A 22,256-nucleotide genomic window follows, 5' to 3' on the forward strand; every position below is an offset into this window, starting at 1 on the left:
AATGAAGTAAAACAGAACAAATATAAAGCAATAACAACTTTTGAATACAATATTTTCAAAGTTATCTTAAATTTAAGACACATTTATGTGTTTTAAAAAAAAAAAAAAAATTTTTGAGAAAAAAAGTGGGGCATGGTCCCAGGTGCCCCAGCCCCAAGGACCATTTGGTCGTCTGACCTGAAACAATTTTAACGCATGTTCATCAGGACTACACAAATGCTGAAAGTTTCAGAGCTGCAGCTTATCTGAAAGATAGTGAAAAATCCATCTCAAGATTCTGCTCAAAAAAAAGGGGGACATGCTCCCAGCCCCCTCCCCTAGTTTCTTGGGCTCTTTTTTAATTCTTTCTCTCGTTTATTGACACTAAAAAAATACAAAAATTTTCATAGCTCTAGCTAGTCTGAAAGGTAGTGGAAAATGTATTGCAAGATTCCGCTACAAAAAAGTGGGGCCTGTGCCCCCTTATCCATATATGGAAATCCATATACTTGCAGATCAAAATTCTTATGTTTTCTGAAAGATCATAAAATTTATAATAATTTGTAAAATATTTTTTTTTAATATCATCAAGGCCACGTGGGTTTCTTGAGCATCAAAATCAGGTATATAAAAAATTGCCTAAATTGATTTAAATTACAGGTACTTAAAAATATTTTTTTAAATTTTTGATTATTTCATTAGATTCTTCAACCCTGAAAATAGTCAGGTACAAATTTTTAAATCAAAATATCAAATATTTTTTAAGCTATGTGACTTGGAACCTTTAAACAAAGGTCTCAATTCTGAGAGGACAAGAGGGGCCAGGCCAAGATCAGTTGAAAGTAAAATGATCATATTTTCAGGATCCTCTTGGAGCTAGAAGCTAAAATTTTCAAGAATTTCTTGTTTTACTAAGTACTCTCAATTGTATAAAAATCAGCAAAATCTGAGACGTATGGTGACATTTTTGAAATTTTCTGGCTCAATTGACATGGAATTACCCAACAGATTGAGTTTTAATTATTAGTTTTAAACTTTACAAAACATGCCAAAAAGGAAGTGTCACTTTTCAGACGATTTTACAAAAAAACTGGCCTTGTATCATAAAAGCAAAAAGTGAATACAAAGCATTTTGTTCAATTTGCAATATTTTTATATCGGTGAGTCATGGTGGAAAGTCAAGCATAAGAGATCACGTTAAATTAGGTAATCACAGTTCCAGATTAATGTCTTTTCTGATAATACATACATCTCCAGAAGATATTTTAACAAGTGCTACGGAATAAACAACTGCATATAAAACAGTTAAACACCATCAGACATTTAGTTCATTAGACTGCACAACTGAACTCAATTCCATCATGTTTCCAGATTCCAAAATTGCAACCAAACAATATACTACAAGAACAAAAGCAACTGTTCTAATTAAAAATCTGTTAGCACCTCATTCTGTAGAGATAATTAAACAAGAATTACAAAAGGTTCCTTTTTATGGAATTTCTACAGATTCAAGTTATCAAAAATACATGAAGATGTTTCCAACACTCATATATATTATTTCATGTAATGTGATGGCCTAAAAGTTAAACTTCTTGAGTTGCAAACTTTGCCTAATGAAACCGCCGATACATTACCAGCGTTTTGTAGAGATACATTGAATAATTATAATATTCCAGCAAAAGGCCTGGGGCTGATAATACTAATAATAATTTTGGAGGGAGAGAAAGACACGGAATGAATAATGTGTTTTACAAGTTAAAAGAAACATTGTCTGCAAATATTGCAGGATTATTCATTCCGTGCCTTTTTCTCCCTCCAAAATTAATATTAGTATTATCAGCCCCAAATGCCACCAGACCTTTTGTTGAATAATGCATCATTCATAACACAGCTTCTACTGCCACCGATAACTTGTTGATTGATATAGAATCTGTAATTTTAAAATTTTATAAATTTTTTTCAATAAACACAATAAGGAATGAAAGACTTAAATATTTCCGCGAGTCCGCTGAATTAACATATAACAACATATTATCACCATCAAGAGTAGGTGGTTAACGCTCTTTCCGGCAAATCAAAAAATGCTAAAGTTGTGGAAACCATTGAAGAATTTTTTTTTGGAAGAAGAAAATCCCCAAAAGTAATAATAGATTTTTTCAAAAATCCATTATCAGAAGTATACACTTTATTTGTACACAGTCAGGTGTGTTTGTTTGAAAAACAAATTAGGAAACTCGAAAGTTGATTATAACTGTTATTGAAGTAAAAAATATTATGGAGGACTTGAAAAAACAATTAAAGCACTAAAAAATATTTTAAAGGACTTGAAAAAACAACTGAAAGATTAAGTAATAAGTTTTTAGGTATTCAAGCAAGCCAAGCGTACAATAAATTAAAAAATACTCCCTCCGTTCCAAAATACTGTTCCGATTTCACGGTTTTTTTTGTACCGAAATACTATTCTTATTTGATTTTATTACTAATTTTGATAAGAAAAAAATCAAATATTTTTATTAAATAAATTTTTTGAGAAAATGAAAACTATTTGAAAACTTGCATTATGGGCCACTGTGAAGGGGGCTGAGGGGGTCATACCGAGGTCATACCCCATACTTTTTTTCAATGTTTTTTTTTTACTTAATTAGGTTTTTTGTAGTATATTATCTATTAATTTAGGCTTTTTTGGTGCTTCGCCGTCCCCTACCCTTTTAAATGTCATGCCATGGCCTATGTGTATGCGCATATACACACAATTGCGTAGCTATATACCACAACTAACCAAAACTAGGCTATCCCTCAATCTTATTTTTGCATATTTATTAATCATGATTATATATGAAATTATAATAAACTAAATCAAAAATCCAGATTCTTTATTGCTGTAAACATTTAAAGGGTTTTCTTAGAATGCCAATTTCTCTTTTTGTTCGACAAAAAGAGAAATTGGCAAGTTTCCTTGGTTGATTAATCGATTCTTTCCAATATGAGGTTGTTTGTGTTCACTTACTTCAATTCTGACTGTTTCTCTTTGCAGGCTCTTTATTTAAAAATGGCCAAATGCCAATCTTTCCATCAAACCTATCATTTGTATGTTGGACAAATCTTGGTCTCGCTACGGCGGTTAGGAACATAATTTTTATGATGAAATTCTTTGATTTTACATGTCGATAGGGTTCAGGTTTATCAATCTCCAAGTATTACCGTCCTGATTCTTCTGTCAAATATACATTTTTCATCTACATGAATCGTGTTCAACATATTTACAAACTGAATTGTACCATTTGCGAAAAATTGTAAGTGAGAACGAATAAATTCAATACGATGCTTCCTATTTTGATCTGTTAAAAAAGGTTTCACTGCTGACGTGCACACTCTCAGATCACCAGTCTTAAGTCGATAATGGGTTGTTGTTGGAATATTTAAAGATCCTGCCAATGATCGAATGGTTTTACGTTTGTTCAAAGGGATTTTACTGATTCTTCCTTTCAGTTGATGACTTTTCTTTTTTCGTCCACGTTTTGCCTTTTTTTTAGAACACACATTTGATGGCACACTTTTTTGTCCACGATGACAAAGGTTGCTTAATGTTTTAGTGCAAAGGCTAAATTTTTCAGCAGTATTTTTAATTAAACCCTTTTTTAGTTTTCCACTAATGCTTTGGGATAACAACTCATAGTAAATCACTCTACGTTTCTCGTTTGTAAATTCACGTGCATCTCTTTTATTCATTTTGCGAAAACTTAGTTGTAATTTTTAAAGTAACATAAATTGTTACTTTTTTAAATTTAAAACATATTGTTATTTCAGTAGAAAAATTCAATAAAAACGCCACAAAATAAACATCTGACTATATTTGTTACAGAATTAAAACAATAAAGTCATCAATTGAGCATAAAGTATTTAAACTAAATGGTTTTAACCACTATTAAATAATTTATTACTGGTTAAGAACTTTTAAAAAGCTGTTAGTATTTTCTTTTTTCCACTAAAAAAGATGAAATGTTATTAAATTTTTAAGTTTATAATTTATTTTTAACAAATCGGAACAGTATTTTGGAACAAAATATTTTACAAAAAAAACATCCTAAAAATTAATGGTGTAATGGTATTATATAATATTATCAGAATAAATTTTTTATAACATTATAGAAAAACGTCTATATTTTATATAAAAAATGTGTTTAATTAAAAGCATAATTTATTTTCAATAACTCTTTACATTGAACGCAAATCGGAACAGTATTTTGAAACAGAGAGAGTATAATGAAATTACTATAACACAAGAAGAAGAATTTGAAAATGGTATAGAGAATTTTTCAACGATGGAATAAATTATTTGGCAAAATGATCAGTTCCAATGGCAAAGTATGATGTTTTTTTATGGATGCTTCTCAACGAAGTACCCGAATGGGAAAGCGTTGCAAAATCTATTACATATTTCAGTGAAAAAGGTATATTTTTTACGGATTCTATTTATGAGGAAGTTATGTTTATTAAATCTTTTATTGAAAGAGAGCAGCGTGAAGAATGGAAAATGAAAGATGTTGATGATAAATGGTTGCACTATTTTATAAAGACTAAAGAGACGTACAGAATAGGTAATATTCAATATATTATAATATAAATGTGCCAATACTTGCTCGCCAATCTACCGCATAATGCGCATGTTGAACGCGTGTTCTCATTAATTCAAACTCAGTGGACAGATAAGCGTAATTCACTTTCTATCGACACAGTGAAATGTATAACTCAATGTGTTATAAATTTTAAAATGTCATGTTTCGAGTTCTATAACTATGTAAAAAAGGAAAAAGAGCTGCAACTAAAAACCAAAACATCTGAAAAATACGATAGGACAGAATAAAGCGATAATGAAGTCAGGGAAGAGTAAAAGTGAGAGAAAAATGTTTGTAATAAAATGTTTTAATAAGCGGGTATGCAGTTAGGTTATGCTTGGTTATTTAAGTTTAGTTGAATTGCTAATTAATTTATCGTTTTTTTTAGCTTTGGTACATCGTCAACACACAAAAAAAACTTCCTGTTGACTAAAATGTTTAAAAAAAATTTTAACAATAAAGCTATGATTATTAATAAAAGTTTATTTGAATGTGTTGTTATTGTTGTGTTTTTTTTTATTTTAAAGGGGCGGCAGGAGGGGAGGGGTAGTCCCGGTGGGTAGTCCGACATTTATGGCAGTCCTAAGCTAAGCCCAGAAGTGGTTATACGAATAAAATGAGGGTCTGGATGAATCCTTAAAAAGTACCAATTGGCTTTTAAAAAAAAATAAAAGGTCCTCAAAATTAAAATTTACCCAACTGAATTGTGTCAAATACCCGACTAGCCGACTAAATTTGTAAAAAAAACCAATTATAACTTGAAAATCGCCTTCTTTAGGGGTAGGGGGGGGGGGAAACACCACACCTTCCCGTATAATCGCTTCTGGCTAAGCTTGACAGTTGACATAATTGATGAGAACGCTGCTTGATTGGAATATAAGTATGCTGATACAACAGGAGTAGTATAAAATCAATTTTTATCAGAAGAAAATCTTAAGACTAGTACTCAATAATGAGTTAAACTCTAAAAGATTTTTTCAGTATTGCTAAAATACAACGGTTCTTGTACTCGAAAATTATTCCTGGTATGTGATTTACCAGTTCTTTATAAGCTCTCGGAACAAAAAAAAATCTTAAAACGGAAAACCACTTCACCAGAAGTTTTGCCTTCTTTAATGACGTAATAACAAAATAAAGTGTAATTTGACCACAGAAAAGTTAGATCATCGTTAAATAAGATATACATCGTTTTTGTTTTTTAAATCCAAACTATTTATATTATAGAATATAAACGTGTATTTTAATTTCAGCAATCCAAACTTTTTTAAATTAAATTTGTCTTATGCAAGTAAAAATGTTTAACACGCAAAAGTATGTTTAACATGCTTTTTATATTCACGTTAAACTTTAAACTATTTTTTATTAAATACTTGGTACTCTATTATATGTTATCTGATAGATATGTATAACTTTTTCAGTTTTTTCACTTTTTTGACTTACTGTGCACCAATTCTATAAAAGGTTCGGAGTCAGAGTTAATTTTGAGTAGAAAAATTGGAAAAAGGATAGTTTTGCATATGAGCTACCGATGGTATCCACCGTTACTGATAATATAGTTAACTTTTTTAGTGAGCCATATCTCATTATGCTTAAATTGTCAGTTAATGTGATTAGAGAGGGTTTTTCATCGTAGTGCTGTATTGTTTACAACAGCCCGGTTGTAATATAATGTAAGGGATTTATTGGTTAAGAATTTTTGAATAACAAAAAAAAAATTTTGAGTTTGTATTCTGAAAAAAACAGTAACCAAATGAGTAGTGTAATGAAACTGTGATTGTTGTTCACGATAATTTAATCCTAACTTTTTCTGATAACTTCATGCAACTTTTCTTCAGTAACATTCCTATAGTAGCTACTACGGATACCACTCCTTTTGTTGTTGTTGTTGCATAGTATAATTTTTGTACTTAATTATTACAACTAGCATTTTATTCGTTATTACTCAACAGTGGGTAATTCCGAACATCAATGGTTTTATTTTTGCCCTAAATTTTCATTTTATAATAAGATTTATAAAATTGCGTTTGAGGATTTGTGAATGAATAGCTAGTCAAAATATGAACGAATTTGTATATTTGGTGTCTTTAATTCGCATTTCCGCTCAGCTGTTCGCCAGTACCTCTTTCTACCCTACATTTCAAAATTTTCCTTTGTCAATGCAAGGCGCCATTTTTATTTGCCGCTTGAATAATTATACTATAAAGACCGTGCCACATTTAAAAACCATTTTTGTCTTCGTTTCCCACTAGCTAGTATATTATTCCAGGAGGCAAATAACGTAACTTTAAAACGTCTAAAATGCATATTAATACGTTTGAATACGTGTTTTAAATGTCTTAAACACGTATTGAGCCTTAGGTGTCACTCATATAGTTACAAACTAGTCAATGGAGTGACACCTAAAAAACATAAAATTCTCGAAAAAAAAAGAAAGAAAAAAAAAAAAGAAAAGCGAAAAAATATATAAATAAGAGAGAGAAAAAGAAAAGATTGTTAAACGTGACATTTTATCGCGGAAAAAACTTTTTTTTTTGTACTTTAGTAAGGTGGGTTTTTTAAGTTTTCCAAGTGGAGATTTTTAAAATATCTCCTGTCTTTAGATATTTTTGAGTGCAATCAAAACTAGAGAACCTATATACTCAGAGAGCGGACATACGGAAAATGGCGGTCATGTTTTTGCCAAATTAGCGCGTGACATATATGAATTTAAGTAAAAACTACTGTCAACACAATTTGTTTTGAAAATTTAAATATGTTTTCTTATAAAATAATTTTTTAACAAAAACTTATTAAAATAAATAAATTCTTAAATAAAAACCGTCAAAAAATTACTTGCAGTTTATAAGTAACTTAACAAAAGTTTAGACCTGACAAAAAATTTACAATTTCTTTTATAAATTAGTTTTAGTTGAATCTAAACTTTCAAAGCCAATGCATGCATTGTCATAACCTTACAGCCTAGTTCAAAATAGTTTTTTTAACTTGATTTTTTTTTCTTAAGGCTAAATATTTATGGACTAAATTTTTTAAACCTGTTTTCAAGATTTGATTAAAATTAATGAGAATTAGGATAAAAGCTAAACTTTTAATTTGGTCATCAGTTTTAATTTGTTCATCAATTGACTTTCTTTTAAAGTATAGAACTACAATTCTTTTAGGAAAAAAGTTAAGGCTAAAATGATCTAAATATTAGCTTCATTAAAAAAAAAATGCCAAGTTTGTTTCATTAGCAAAAAATAAACTTCCCACATTGTTCTCTTTGTATCTAAAACACATCGTATAATCAGCAATTACTCAATTTTTACACAATTAAGATTCAAAACAAATTAGGAAAATTCTTTAAAATTTTTTAACTCTAGAAGTTGTATATATCCCGCATTATAAAATAAAACAGTTTAGCTCAGCATTACTCAAGATTAAACTTGACGCTTTACCCAAATCTTTGAGTAAAACAATGCGTGTTTTTTTGTTGTGGATTGCGCCTTACTATTAAGTCAAGAAGACACAATAAGAATTGATGGTCATCATACTATGGCATCGTAACTGCACTTTGACAATTTTTTTAAGAGTTGAGCAACACAAATAAGTTTCAAGTTACTTCTGTATTGAAAAGCTGTAGTAATTACTTGTTTTGTGAATGTACCAGTTACAAATATTTTTTTAAGTAATTCTGGATAAATTGCAATTTGATATTAAAAGTTTTTTTTCAAGAAGAAACTTAATTTACAATATTTGTTGTCGACAAAATAACACCAGAGGGAATAAGTTTCCATGTTAATTTTTCATTTCAGACTCAATACATGTAATCCACATAGTACCTCTATATTTTCATTGAAAAAAGCTTTTGTTTCATTGTTACCCATTCCAGACGATTTTTTTATAATTCAAATAAGCATATGTAATTTATATCATTGTATAGAGCTTGACTTGACTTAAAAAATGAGGGGTCATTCGACTTTTAAAGTTAAGCGGATCCAAAGTTATTGAAATTTTTGTAGAGCAAAAATTGATGATTTTTTGACGTAAGGTAAAGGGCTTAAGTATGGAAAATTGCAATGTAATGGCACCAAAAAAGAGAGTATTTTTGTTGATCAAAACAAATGCAAAAATCAAAACAAAAACGTCATAAAATACGCGAAGTATGAAAGGCATTATACACACAATTTATATATGCAAATCATAAGCACTAGTTTTTCAAGAAAACATGAATAAATAACTGTTTTAAAATGAGGAAAGGCTGTAGTTGTCATTTACACCTGGAGTCTTTCAATAAACACCTTTTTTTCTATATAAATCAACCTAGAAGTTTTTAAACGCTGAGAACTAAAATTTTTTGTATGAATGTTCAAAAGAGTCCACATTCCATTAGATTCCTCATCCCTTTTTTAATATATACGGAAAATTTTATAAAAATTGGATATTGTTTAGTACTTAGAAAACCTTACCTCCAAAAGCTTCGTTCTAAAAAAACGTTTCCGCTTTAAGTTTTTTTCTCATAAGCGGTTTCAGAATATGGGTAATATTTAAGTGAAGCCATAAAAACCATAGTACTTTCTATATTTTTTTTTTTTTTTTTTGTTTTTAAACATCTTCGCTTCCGACAAAGCTGCAAGCAGCCACTAATTAAAGTTGGAAGTTACTGAAAGAGAAAATATGAAGATTGTAGAGCAAGATAACGATTGACGGACGACTTAAAAGATTGCAAATTATATGAATCAGAAAAGCAAGCTGAAGGAAGCGAATTTCAAAGAGCTGATGTTCGAGGAAAAAAACTAGAAGAATAAGCGTTTTTGGAGCACTTAGGAACAGTCACAGAAAAAGGATGAGACTTAATTGAATGGCGAGTAACACGAGAATGAATTTTAGTAAATGGCACAAGAGACGCTAGCTCTTTAGAGCAGCGCCCATTATAGTATTTGTAGAAAAGAGAAAGAGAAGCAACATTACGACGATGTGATAATGGTTGGAGGTTGGCTGCAAGAGCAGGTCCAACTATGTTTACAATGTGTTTTTGCACCTTGTCTACAAGAGAAAGGGCATCATTAGAAGATCCGCCCCAGATATGGCAACAGTATTCCATACAAGGCCGGATTTGAGATTTATAGAGATAGAGAATAGAATCCGAAGTAAGAAGTGACGAGTTCGATAAAGAGATGCAACCTTAGCAGATGCTAATTTTGCAACTGATTTAAAATATGGTTTCCAAGAAAGATTGGAAGTAAGAGTTAATTTTCGAAGATGAAGTGTATATGACTTATCGAGTATATAACCGTTCATAAATATAGAAAGATCTAAATTATTGTGATAACGATTGGCTGAAAAAAATTGAGTTTTATCTTTATTGAGGTTCACCAGCCACTGTGAGTCCCATGCTGTAGCAGAAGTGAGATCCTTTTCAAGCTCAAATGCCCCGTCCAAGCAATCAAAGAGTGTTGGTTTCTTATCACGACAAGAATAAATGGTAGTATCATCAGCAAACAATGCCACCTTAGATGTGAGAATATCTGGAAGATCGTTAATGTAAATTAAAAAAGTATAGGGCCAAGGATAGAACCTTGAGGAACCCCTAAAGTTACAGAATAAGAATAAGAGTGTTGTCCATCGAGGACAACTTTTATGCTACGATTGGAAAGAAAGGATTCAATGATCTTAAAGATGTTGCCGGATACACTATTAGAAGAAAGCTTATGGAGAAGACCAGCATGCCAAACTTTATCATAAACTTTTGAAATGTCAAGAGCGATGGCCTTAACCTTTCTACCTTCATCTAATGCACGATAAAACCTGTCAGTTATTATTGTTAGTAAATCAGCTGTAGAACAAGAAGATCGAAATCGATAAAAGAGTCTGGGCAGGAAATCATTTTAGAGACAGATGCTGGAGTGATATGAATGTCAAACAATGGATCAACCTGTTTGTTGGCAATATCAGGTAGAACGCAACTAGTGGAATCAAGAGATGATATTGATGAAAAGTTTTTAGCAAACAATTCGGCTTTGTCTTTAGGTGAGGTGACAAAGTCTGAACCATACAAGAGAGGTGGAATTATAGATTTGCCCTTATTATTGATATTATTAAAGATTCTCCAGAAGTCACGAGAGCCTAATTTTTGAGATGAGATACGAGATTTCATGACCTGAGAATAGCGGGTTTTAGCGTTAGACAAAACCTTTTTACAATTGTTTCTAGCAGTAATAAACAGATGTCTGTTTTCTGGAGAAGTTTTTTGCTGATAAATATGGAAGTAACGGTTTCAATTGGCAATCGTAGCAGCACAGTGTCAGGAAAACCATGGAGGAGAGTGAGGCTTGACCTGGAATCGTCGAGAGGAAATAAAAAAGTTTCCATGCCAGCCTGAATCCACGAAGTTATGTTAGAAGCTTATTTTTCGAGAGGAAGACGAAAGATTTCTACCAAAGGGCCATCACGAAGAAAATCACGGAAAGAATCCCATTCAGCTTTACTGTAGTTTTAAGAGGTTCGAAAATAGGGGGATTCAGGTGATGAAGAAGAATGAGATATTAGTTTTAGAGAGATCAAACTGTAATCAGAAGAACCTAAGGGTGAATGTGGAGAAACTGAGCACTGACTAGGATCAGAAACAAGACATCGAGTAGAGAAGGTAGAAGATTCGGGTTGTCAGGAAAGCGAGTTGGAAAGTTGACTATTTGAGTTAGGGATTGAGAAAGGCAAAAGTTGTGGGCTTTAATGCCTGCAGAGTCATTGACACTAGAGCCAAGCCATTCAGAGTGTTGGACATTAAAGTCACCGACAACAACTATATTAGCTGATGGATAAAGAGAGAAGGGCTTGGCCTATATGATCAGAAATAACGTCAAAAAGAGTGCAGTCTTGAGATGAAGGAGAGCGATATAGAACAAAGAGAAAGGCAATAGAGTAAAGTGGAACGAAAGCACATAAAAGAATTGTCTGTGGATTCAAACCTAGTTTCACGACAAATGGGTGAATTCTTACGAATGTAAATGCCGAGGCCAAACATGTGACTATTGGAGTCTTTACGAATTAGAGGAAGATAACTATCAGCACTAAGATCGCAAGATGAAGCAGCTGAACTCAAATTAGTCTCACAAAGAGTAAGTAGGTCTGGTGAACTTTGCAAGAGAATAATCATATGAAAACTCTCGTTTTCATATGATTATTTGTTTATTTAAAGATGTTAATCTAATACAATTTCAGATGTAAACAAAAAAGCAGATATTCAGCTTGCTATGTGTATATGCTGTCACTCAGCAATTTCAACTGCTGTCTATTTTTGTGAAATTATTTCTAAGTTTGGTGTAGCCAGTCCCCTGGAACATCTAAAACTCCACCGCACTAAGTGCACTAAAGTAATCCAGAATGTTATCTCATCAACTCTAGAAGAAGAAATTTCTAAAGAAATCAAATCAAAGCCGTTTTTCATCCTGATTCATGAATCAACGGATGTGAGTTCTTCAAGCACCTTGCAATATGCGTGAGATATTTTTCAGAAAAAGAGAAACAGATTGTCGATGACTTCCTTGACCTCATTCAAATGATCTCAACAACTGGCGAAGATCTCTTTAATGCTTGGAATTATAAACTCCACTCTATTCGATTAACTCTTGAAAACTGCATCGGATACAGTTCAGATGGTGCTTTAAATGTTATTGGCATACATAAATCAGTCTGGTCTCGTGTACTAACTAAAATCTTGTGGGGCAAAATGCCTTTAATGCAATTCCATCTCCAGTCGGTTTTCTTCTGAGCAAGGTTCCCGGTTTTTTAACAAGAGCATTCTTCGTCGAAACGTGTATATAAGAATGTTGATCCAGAAAATCTAGTGAATGAGCTAAATATGCACCTCAAAAGCTTAAAGCAGCATGTTTTTGATACCAAGGGCTTTGCACTTCCTTTTCAGTGTGTTGATTTTGGAGCCAAATTTTCCTCAGAGTGCGAAATTTACATTCAAGGGCAACCTCCAAATGCAAAACTGAATGCTGAAGAATCAGTCAAAAATGTAAAAATTCGCTGTCATGATTTTCTTCAGAGGGCTATAACCGAGCTTGAAAAAAGACTTCCAGAGAACAGATCAATTTTTCACAGCTTGTCAAATCTGTCTCCAATAAAAGTTCTTTCCCAAGTTGAAAAGATTCCATTTTCAAAGTTACCTTTTCCTCGCCTAATGGGTTCAAGAAGTCAAGAAATTGAAAACCAATACAGAAAAGTCAGTATCGTTGAATGGACTGAGTCTAATATTTTTAAAGAAAAAGAAGTTCCTAAAAATACTGCTGAATTCTGGATAACTTTAAGGGACTATGTCGACATTTTTGGACAGCACGCTTTTTGCGACATTTCTGATTACTGCCTTGCTTGTCTATATATTCCTGTTTCTAACTGTTTTGTTGAGAGAGTCTTCTCATAGGTCACCTATGTGAAAAGCAAACAGAGAAACAGAATGTCAAACCAAATGTTATATGCAGTCATTCGCATAAAATCTTATTTAATGAGCCGAAAAATATGTTGTAAAGACTTTAACATTCCCGATTCGATGATTTCAAAGTTCGGAAATGAAATTTACGCAACAGATGCATGCGAAAATGATAACGACCTTCACGTATTGGCGGAACTTTATTAAATGTTTTAGAGATTAATACTCTTAAACTTAACCAAATAAATTTTTGAATAAAATAGTTCTATTTTACTTCTTTTTTTTTTTCTTTTTCTGGTTTATTTTTTATTCACCGAAAAAAAACCTTGCAACCCTGCGCTCACTGAGTATATAGGCTTCTAATCATAACTTGTTAAGGTAAATTTCCCGTTTTTCTTTAGCAAGTAAACATCTAAAGATTTTTTCACACATTTTCACACATGAATTTTATTTTTTATATACCTGAGATTTTATTTAATTCAAATATGCAAAATGAAAGTAATCATTAATAAAATATTTAACTAATTTAAATTAATTTCAAAGTGTTATACTTATTTTATATTATACTAGCATGAGTTACCCGGCGTTGCCCGGGCCAATATTTAAACTGGCTTACCTGATATCTGTACACAAAAATAGGCCCAAAAAATGGGCCCCCTGACCCTGGGGTTAGGGGGGCCTATTTTTGGGCCCCCTGACCCCGGGGGCCGGGGTACGGGGTCAAAACCCAGCTAAGAACCTTCTCCCCCTCAAGGACTACCCCCATGCCAAATTTCATCGAGATCGGTCCGGCGGTTTGGATTTCTATAGAGAACAAACAAACAAACACACACACAAACACGCATTGCCCTTTATATATATGGCTGGAGTTACTCGGCGTTGCCCAGGCCAATATTTTAACTGGCATACCTGATATCTGTACACTAAAATTGGCCCAAAAAATTTTTGGGCTTCCTCGACCCCGGGGGTTGGGGGTCTATTTTTGGGCCCCCTTGACCCCGGGGGTCAGGGTACGGGGTCAAAACCCAGCTAAGAACCTTCTCCCCCTCGAGGACTACCCCCATGCCAAATTTCATCGAGATCGGTCCGGCGGTTTGGATTTCTATAGAGAACAAACACACACACACACACATTGCCCTTTATATATATAGAAGATATATTAGTAATAATGTTATGTAAACATTATATTTGTTAAATTTATATATTTATTCAAAATGATGACTAGAAAATCTATATAGTTATTTAGGTAAAATGATAAATCAAAGTATTTATGATTGGTATTTGACATTATAAGATACATCTTATCATGGAATAAATTGAAGATGTTGCGTGGATTTCAGTGTTAAACTGTTTTCCTGCAAGAAAGCTTTAGCCAAAAAGATAAATAGATTAGTTGACACCGTCAGAAAATTAAAGAAACAACAAAAAATTATTATTAAAATTTGTTTGGTGCAGCCTTTTTTAAGCGAAAACAAAGTGCTTAGAAAAGTAAATAAAATTTTAAAAAGGAAAATGGAATCTATGATGGATTTAAAAATGGATTGTTTTACACATCTAATAGGTTTTGAAGATATGTAATATTGAAGGTATGCAATATAGAAGAGCCATTAAAGACAAAAGTGCTTCTTTCTCAACTAAATTTTTATCACCTAATCATAGGTGTCAAATGTGACAAAAAAAATTTTTTGTAAAACAAAGTTAGAAGGAAGCAAAAGAGTAAACTTGTCTTCAGAGGAATTATATCAAAATCTTCTTCTTGTCGTTCAAGCAAATTTAACACTAAACAATCAAACTTTAATTAATGTAAGTAATAATTTAAAGCTTCATGAAATACACGTATAATGCAGCTGTTGAAAGCAAAAAAAAAAAAAAAAAAAGGAATGGAAAAAATTCAGGATGCAAGACTAAGCAAGTTGATAGAGCAACAAAAAAAAACATTCCTTATCAAAATTTATTAACAATCCATCTGATTTTGTAGGTTTTTCTATACAACATTGTGTTAGAGAAGAAGATTCTCTTGAAGTATCTTGGGAGCATGCACAAGTGGTACAAATTGATCAATTAAACGTTAAACGAACCACATACCTTGTTAAGTATGATTATGAACCTGATGAAGTATGGTCATTTCGTTTGTTAATTCATTTTGAAAAAGGTGATCTTATTCTTTTTAGCTATAATTGTGAGGTAATTTTATTTAATAAAAATTTTGAATTATATTATAGTATTTATTTATCTTATTTCTTTTATCATTATGTTCCAATTATTTGTTTTTACTGCATTTGAGTACAGTGGTTTTTATCTTTATAAATGGTATGAACCATATCTGATATGTTTATATGTGCTAATTTTGTTTAATTTTAAGGTGTTTTTATTATATCAATATTTTTATCTCTATACTTAACTGCACATTATTATAAATATTAAAATTAAAATAACAAAAAAAAAGCTTTATGCAAAATTACAATTACTTTTACATAAACTGCCTATCAAATAAAGGAAAGAATCCAGAAATGGGCGGCTAACCTTAGGCAACATGACAGCTCACTGATGGAGTGCAAAGTCCTATGGCTTACCTTCTCGCTGGTGCACTTTGTTAAGTAAGTTAGACAATTTTGTCTAATTAATGAACAGAATAGCCAAGGCAAATTTTGTATATAATTGTTTGATGACAATATATATATATATATATATATATATATATATATATATATATATATATATATATATATATATATATATATATATATGTGTGTGTGTGTCTGTGTGTGCTGTTAGAAAAGGGCGGTCAAATTTTTTAAAATTGTAATAAAAACTTAGAGAAACATTCAAAGCTGCCCGCCATCCTCTAATTTTTTTTAACAGTAGGTTATTCTTATTTTAGAGTAGTTTAACCGGTTAGAATCTAAACAACAAACTCTAAGCGGTAAAGTTTCTTTTTGAATCTATCATTATACTGAAATTATTAACAAATCGTTTACTAACAATTTTTTTTATTTGTGTAAAGATAAATTTAAATTTATCCTTATTTTGTACGTATTTCAACGTTTTCGGCCTGTTTTATTTGGGTCCACGTTTTTCACTTGATATTTTATTAAAGAAAGTTCAAATTAAAGTTAATTTAAATTAATATTTTTCCTTTAAGTTTTGTAACGCTTAACGTATCATAAATTGAAACATTTTAAAACTTAAGTTATGTTAAAAAAGTTTGAAACTTTATTGTTAAAAAAAATTTTATTTATAAATTGTTAATACGATTTACGATTTAATTTCCAATAAAATTTTATTATTTTATTGTTTTGTTTAAAGCGACTTTTTACGCAAGAAAAAAAAACTATAAAAAAGTTTGTTTTTTCGGTGCCAAAAATATATCGATATACTTTAAGAAAATATTTCATAAAAAGTCTATGAATTGATAACATTGAAATACGTATATCTTTGGAACTAAATTAGCAATAGAAGTGGTTGACACCTTTTTGGAAGTAAAATATATTATAGAATCCAATGCGTTTAAAATAAAAAATATCAACATTTGTTAAAAAAGTTGCCTATACTCCCTAGATATACGTAATAGTTATATAAAAAAATCTTTTTAAGATTTGGTTTTTGTTGCCCTACACACACATTCTCATTTAACACAAATTATTTTTAAATAACGCCTACCTTGCGATGACACAAATAGTAAAAATACTAAAATAACAATTAGATACTTCATTCTATAAATGCAAAAAATGTTCCAACTTATATTTTTCTCTTTTAAACCATCAACGCAGACGCTTTAATGTAACAGTGCATCTGTTGAAAAGATTTTCGTATTTTAATTTCAATTTTCGTGTCTTTATATTTTTTTATTGTATGGAAATAAAAGAAATTTGCTTTACATTGATACAAAAATAATAACGTAAAACAAAGTAAAAAAAATTAGAATAATTATACAGCACTGTGAATAAGTTTTAGACCACTTACATTTTTTCAAAAAATCCCGGAGAATTCTCTAATATTTAGATTTGTAGTTTTAAATTATAAACTTATTAAAACACATGTATTTCACACAAAATATGGAACAAATACAGACTTTTTAATGTCAAACTTCATAAAAAACTCTTAATATTTACTATGTCCTCCTGGTGGCTCCATTCCACCCAATATTCGCCGGGGAATAGATTCATACAAATTTGTTATAAAATCCTGGGGTGTGTTGTGCCATTCTCTTTGAAGTACTTCAAAGCATTCTTAAGCATCTTGGGGAGCATGTTCGATCTTCTTTCTGTCCAAGTAATCCCAAATATGCTCAATTATATTCAAAACTGGACTCTGGGGGGCCAGGTCATCAATTCCAGTCCTCCTTCCTCTGCCATTTCATTTAAATAATTTTTTGCCCCCCAGGAACAATGTTTTAGGTCATTTTCCTGCTGCAGAATAAAATTATGATCTATTAGTCTCATTCCGGATGATACAGCATGGTGCTTAAGGATATCCACATAACGTTCCCCAGTGATTCGCCTCCCTAATTTGTTCAAATCACCTACTCCAAATGAATATAAGCAGCCCCAAACTTGTAAAGAGCCTACTCTGTGTTTAATAGTAGGGTTTAAACACTCGGGCTGATAGGCTTCTTCAATTTTTCTTCAAACATATTGGCGTCCTTTCGTTCCAAAAATTTCAAATTTGGACTCATCGGTGTACACGATAAAACATTTCCGTACACAATAAAACATTTCCTGAACCCAATTTTTGTGTTGTTTTGCATATTTAAGTCGTTTTTCTTTATTGCCACACCGTAATAATGATTTCTAGTTACAACACACCCTTTTAATCTCAATTTAAGTAGGTGCCGTCGAATAAAAGAAGAGCTGACATTTTTCCCAGTTGCTGTGTTAATGTCTTTTGCCAGCTCGGTTGATGCTTTTTTTGTACTTCTTAAAGATAGGGTTTTTAAATATTTATGGTCATCTTTTGTTAGCCTAAGAGATCTACCACTTTTCTTTCTATCTTCAAGGGAGCCAGTTTCTCTAAACTTTTTAATGATTTCTGTAACAGCATTCTTCGAATATCCTGTTTTGGATGTAGTTGTTATGACACATCGTTTTATTAAATAAACAAACAAATCTTTCGTTTGTTTGTTCATTCAATAAAACAATGTTTTATTAAATAAACAAACAAACAACAAATTTCTAAACGAACACAATGTAATTCAATTTGCAATAATCAATTATGCAAGGACTTCTGGAAGTTTAGGAACTTTGTGGTGCAAAAAAGAGCTGCTTTCCAGTTTTGGGCAACAAACTAGCTTTTTTTCATCAAAAATGTTACCTGGCCTTGAGAATATTATCATTTAAAACGTTACTTAAATTTTAAATAGTTAAAAAATATAGGATGCCTTTTACAGTAAATATTTGAATATTAACTTAAATGGAAAAAAAAGAAAATATAGAAATAATTTTGAATATAAATATTATGTAGGTTAAAACTTTCTCTACATACAAATCGCGAGGTTAGAATTATTTTGTTCTAACTCCATGTTTTTCCGAACTGAGAAAATCAAATTCAAAGTTTTAAAAGGACCTGTAGACCACTTAAACATAAAGACGTAAACAAATTAGATTCATATTAATTTCCCATACTTGCTACCACAGTTTAAAAGTAAATACTTCAAAAGATATAATGTGCAGGTATCTGAATTACCACACCCTGATTTGGAGATAGAACAATATAATACACACTGATTTTATAAAATACAATATTATTTTGTTCTATCTCCATTTTTTATATAAAAATATAATACAAAGTAGTATTTTGTATATATATTGTATATATTGTAGCAAGGTAAAGAACTGTTTGGCATATCTCTGTTTTATTGGAATAAAATTTTACTTTAACTAGTAAAAAAACTTTATAAATGCAATATTTATAAAGTTTAATTATCTAAAGTATGTACCAAGATTTTTACAAAAAAATAAAAATTTGGTTGAAATAAGGTCCAAGAACATATTATCCAAAATACATTTCACAGTGAAATGAATTTCAAAGATTAAATTCAGCAAGGTAAGCACATCTGGTTAATTCATTAAAAACAACAATTTCAATAAGAAGCCCATTTAACACCATAACATAAACATAAAACATAAATATTTTGACATTAAAATAAATTATTTTAAAATACTATTATAAAATGTTATGTCTACAGCAGGCATATACTTGAACATACTTAGAAGGTCCTTAGCTTTATCATTAGAAATTTGAGCACACTGGTTTAAGACAGAAGCCATTGGTACAACTGCAAGAGGTCTTGCCACAGCTAATGAAGATCGTGGATTGTTAGGAAGACGCTTAATTCGTACTTCTGAACAAACATCAGTAAATGACTTTCTGTAGTATATATGATCTGAAAACTCTGCCCTGTAAACCAGATGCTTTATTTGGGTATAGGGAACAAGGTTATAATTAAAATAGCCTGCAATAGCTGAAAAATGCTTAAAATCAAATCTTTTCATTTGGAAGACAGAAAAAGGATTTCTCTTTTGAATATTAGCAATTGCTCTGATTAAACCAAGTAGACTAAATATTTCAAGAGGAGCTAGTGCTCTATCAATTTGACTATGTATATTGTCAACCTCTTGTATACTAGAATGCCCTGATTCACAGAACTTTTGCTCTATTACCCTGATTTTTGGGTAACGTATCAAAAACTCACGTAAGGCAATGGACATGTGACTATTTCTATTTTTAGGCACGCAGGAATCAAACCATAGTATGAGTTTATTAACATCTGGGTGGTCAGCAATTATCTTCTCTAGCAAGCATGTTACACTACTTGCAAGGTCATTTCCTGCACAACCTGAAATGCCTTCATGCCAAAGCATACAATAACCTTTTTTATTTAGGGAGCAATGCCCAGTTAAATTATAAGCTGAGAGTTTACGTTTGTAAAAAAAAGCTCCTATGTTTGATTTTGGTAAACTTATTACATTTTCAAGGTCAATGCATACTACAGCTACATTTTTATCCTTAAGTTTGCGGTCTTTTTCACGTTCTGCTCGATTTTCATTCTTCAACATTACACGTTTGGAAAATTTTTGGGTTTGCTCCTCAGTTGGATTTACTACATTATGGTATTCATAACATGTATCACATAAATCAGTTTTTGGCTTTCGATGTTAAAGTCATGCTCAAATATGAATCTATACATATGCTTCTTAACAGGGGCAATATTTTTTTCTTTGCAATAGGTAGAGTAAAGTTCATACATTTTATTAAGATTTAAAAAAGCTTCAAAATATTCTTTTTTTGTTTTTTTACGACAGTAAAAAAACAAAAAAAGAATGTTTTGAAGCTTTTTTAAAAAAAGAAAATTTGCAAGCCATCTCAAATGATAATTGCATCTCTGATTCTGAAATTTCATATTCAGAAAGTTTGGACCAAAAATGTGAATCAGATTGTTCTAATATATCAAAATTGATTGTGTCTGACATTAGCACTGTTGACAAACGAAATATTACTCAAATGCAAGAAAGTTTCCAAACAAACTTTTTAATTCCAAACAATATTCCACGAGATTCTTATAATCACGCCTTTCCTACTCGTCTGAGATCAAAAATTCTTCCCAATGGTGAGATATGCACAAGAGATTGGCTTTGCTTGAGTGATGTGCAACAGTCATTCTATTGTGCACCCTGCTTTCTTTTGAACAAAAGTGATTCCAAGGTATCCACCTTTTCAGAACAGTTAGGTTGGAATATCACAAGGGGTTGGAGAAAGTTGAAAGACCGAATACCAGCACATGAAATGTCTGTATTACACAAACAAAACAAATGTCAAATGGAAATCAGCCAGTAGAGCAGCCATTAGAAAAAGTTCGATTGATAATTTACTAATAACAGAATTGTCAACTGAAACCAGTAATTGGACAAAACTTATTGAGCGCCTTTTGAACATCATTCTTTTTCTTTCTGAACGTGGGCTTGCTTTATTTGGTTCTAGTCAACACATTTATGACCCTGACAATGGAAACTTTCTCGGAATAATTGAGCTCCTCAGCAAATATGATCCAATTTTATCAGAGCATGTGAAAAAGGTCCATGAATCTCAACTGAACAAAAAGCGCTTACAAGTTCATTATCTGTCCACCCGGAGTCAAAATGAATTTATTGAACTCTGTGGATCTTTTGTTCAAACCAAAATTATTGAAGAGATTCAAATCACCAAATATTTTTCAATTGTTGTTGATGCAACACCAGACTGCTCTCACAAGGAGCAAACAACTTTCATTATCCGTTATATAAAAATTGATGGATCTAAATTTTCCATTGAAGAACGTTTTCTCTATTTTGACGATTACTCAAAAAAAGCTGGAAAAGAAATTGCAGCAAGGATTCTTCACGTTCTAACTTTGTTGAACATAGATTTTAAACTGTGTACTGGTCAGGCATACGACAATGGTCCAGACATGGCTGGAAAATACAAAGGTGTGCAAGCAGTTTTGCTAGAAGAAAACCCAAACTGTATGTTAGCCAGCTGTGGAAATCACACTTTAAACCTTGTTGGTGTTGACTGTGCTGAATCATGCAAAGAAGCAATTCTTTACTTTGGAATTGTGCAGCAAATGTACAATTTCTTCAGCAGTAGTCCACAAAGGTGGGAAATTCTCAAGCAACATGTACCTGCTTCACTACATGGTATTTCCAAGACTCGATGGTCAGCAAGGATTGAAGCAGTAAAACCAGTTGCCCGTCACTTGAATTCACTGAGAACAGCTTTAAAAGAGCTGCAATCTCTCAATCTCACAGTATCAGCTCAGTCAGAACTTCAGTCCATTTAAAAGTATTTATTCTTTGGCACTTCAACAAGATAAGCAATGAAGAACTACTCAGTGCCACAACAAACTTTCAAAAAAAGTACCACAAGGAAATACTGTCTGATATTTCTGATGAGATAATCTTTCTGAAACAAATTTACTCCAAAAACTTTACATCAGATTGCAAACCAAAAGAATTGTTTCAAGAAATATTAGAACTTGGACTGTCTGGTGTTTTTCCTAACATATCAATTGCTTTGCGAATTTTTATCAGTTTGCCTGTCTCAGTGGCTTCAGGAGAAAGGTCTTTCAATGTGTTGAAACAAGTAAAGAACTATCACCGTTCAACCATGGGACAAGAACGCTTGAATGGACTTGCAATGTTGAATATTAACTGTGATATTGCAAGAAAACTCGATTTTTCAACAGTTGTCAGTGCATTTGCAAAAGCAAAAGCAAG

At 31.5% G+C, this 22,256-nt stretch overlaps 2 protein-coding genes across 3 annotated transcripts in view; one reads left to right on the plus strand and one right to left on the minus strand.

Annotated features, from left to right (window-relative positions):
• The window catches only part of LOC105844212 (uncharacterized), a 139,604-nt gene extending 122,805 nt beyond the window's left edge, over positions 1-16,799 (minus strand). The window contains exon 1 of one of the 2 annotated variants that reach the window (XM_065787941.1): positions 16,666-16,799. In XM_065787941.1, coding sequence (XP_065644013.1) covers positions 16,666-16,717 — 52 coding nt within the window. In that variant the 5' untranslated portion in view covers positions 16,718-16,799. The remainder of the gene's footprint in view (positions 1-16,665) is intronic. The other variant, XM_065787940.1, reaches the window with a different exon arrangement.
• Positions 16,800-20,782: 3,983 nt separating this feature from the next.
• Positions 20,783-21,820, plus strand: LOC136074344 (zinc finger MYM-type protein 1-like). The gene has a single exon (XM_065786650.1). It carries the CDS (start codon positions 20,783-20,785, stop codon positions 21,818-21,820), a length of 1,038 nt encoding a protein of 345 aa, XP_065642722.1.
• The last annotated feature ends 436 nt before the right edge of the window (positions 21,821-22,256 follow it).

This window comes from Hydra vulgaris, chromosome 01, assembly GCF_038396675.1.
Source record: "Hydra vulgaris chromosome 01, alternate assembly HydraT2T_AEP".
Classification (NCBI taxonomy): Eukaryota; Metazoa; Cnidaria; class Hydrozoa; order Anthoathecata; family Hydridae; genus Hydra; species Hydra vulgaris.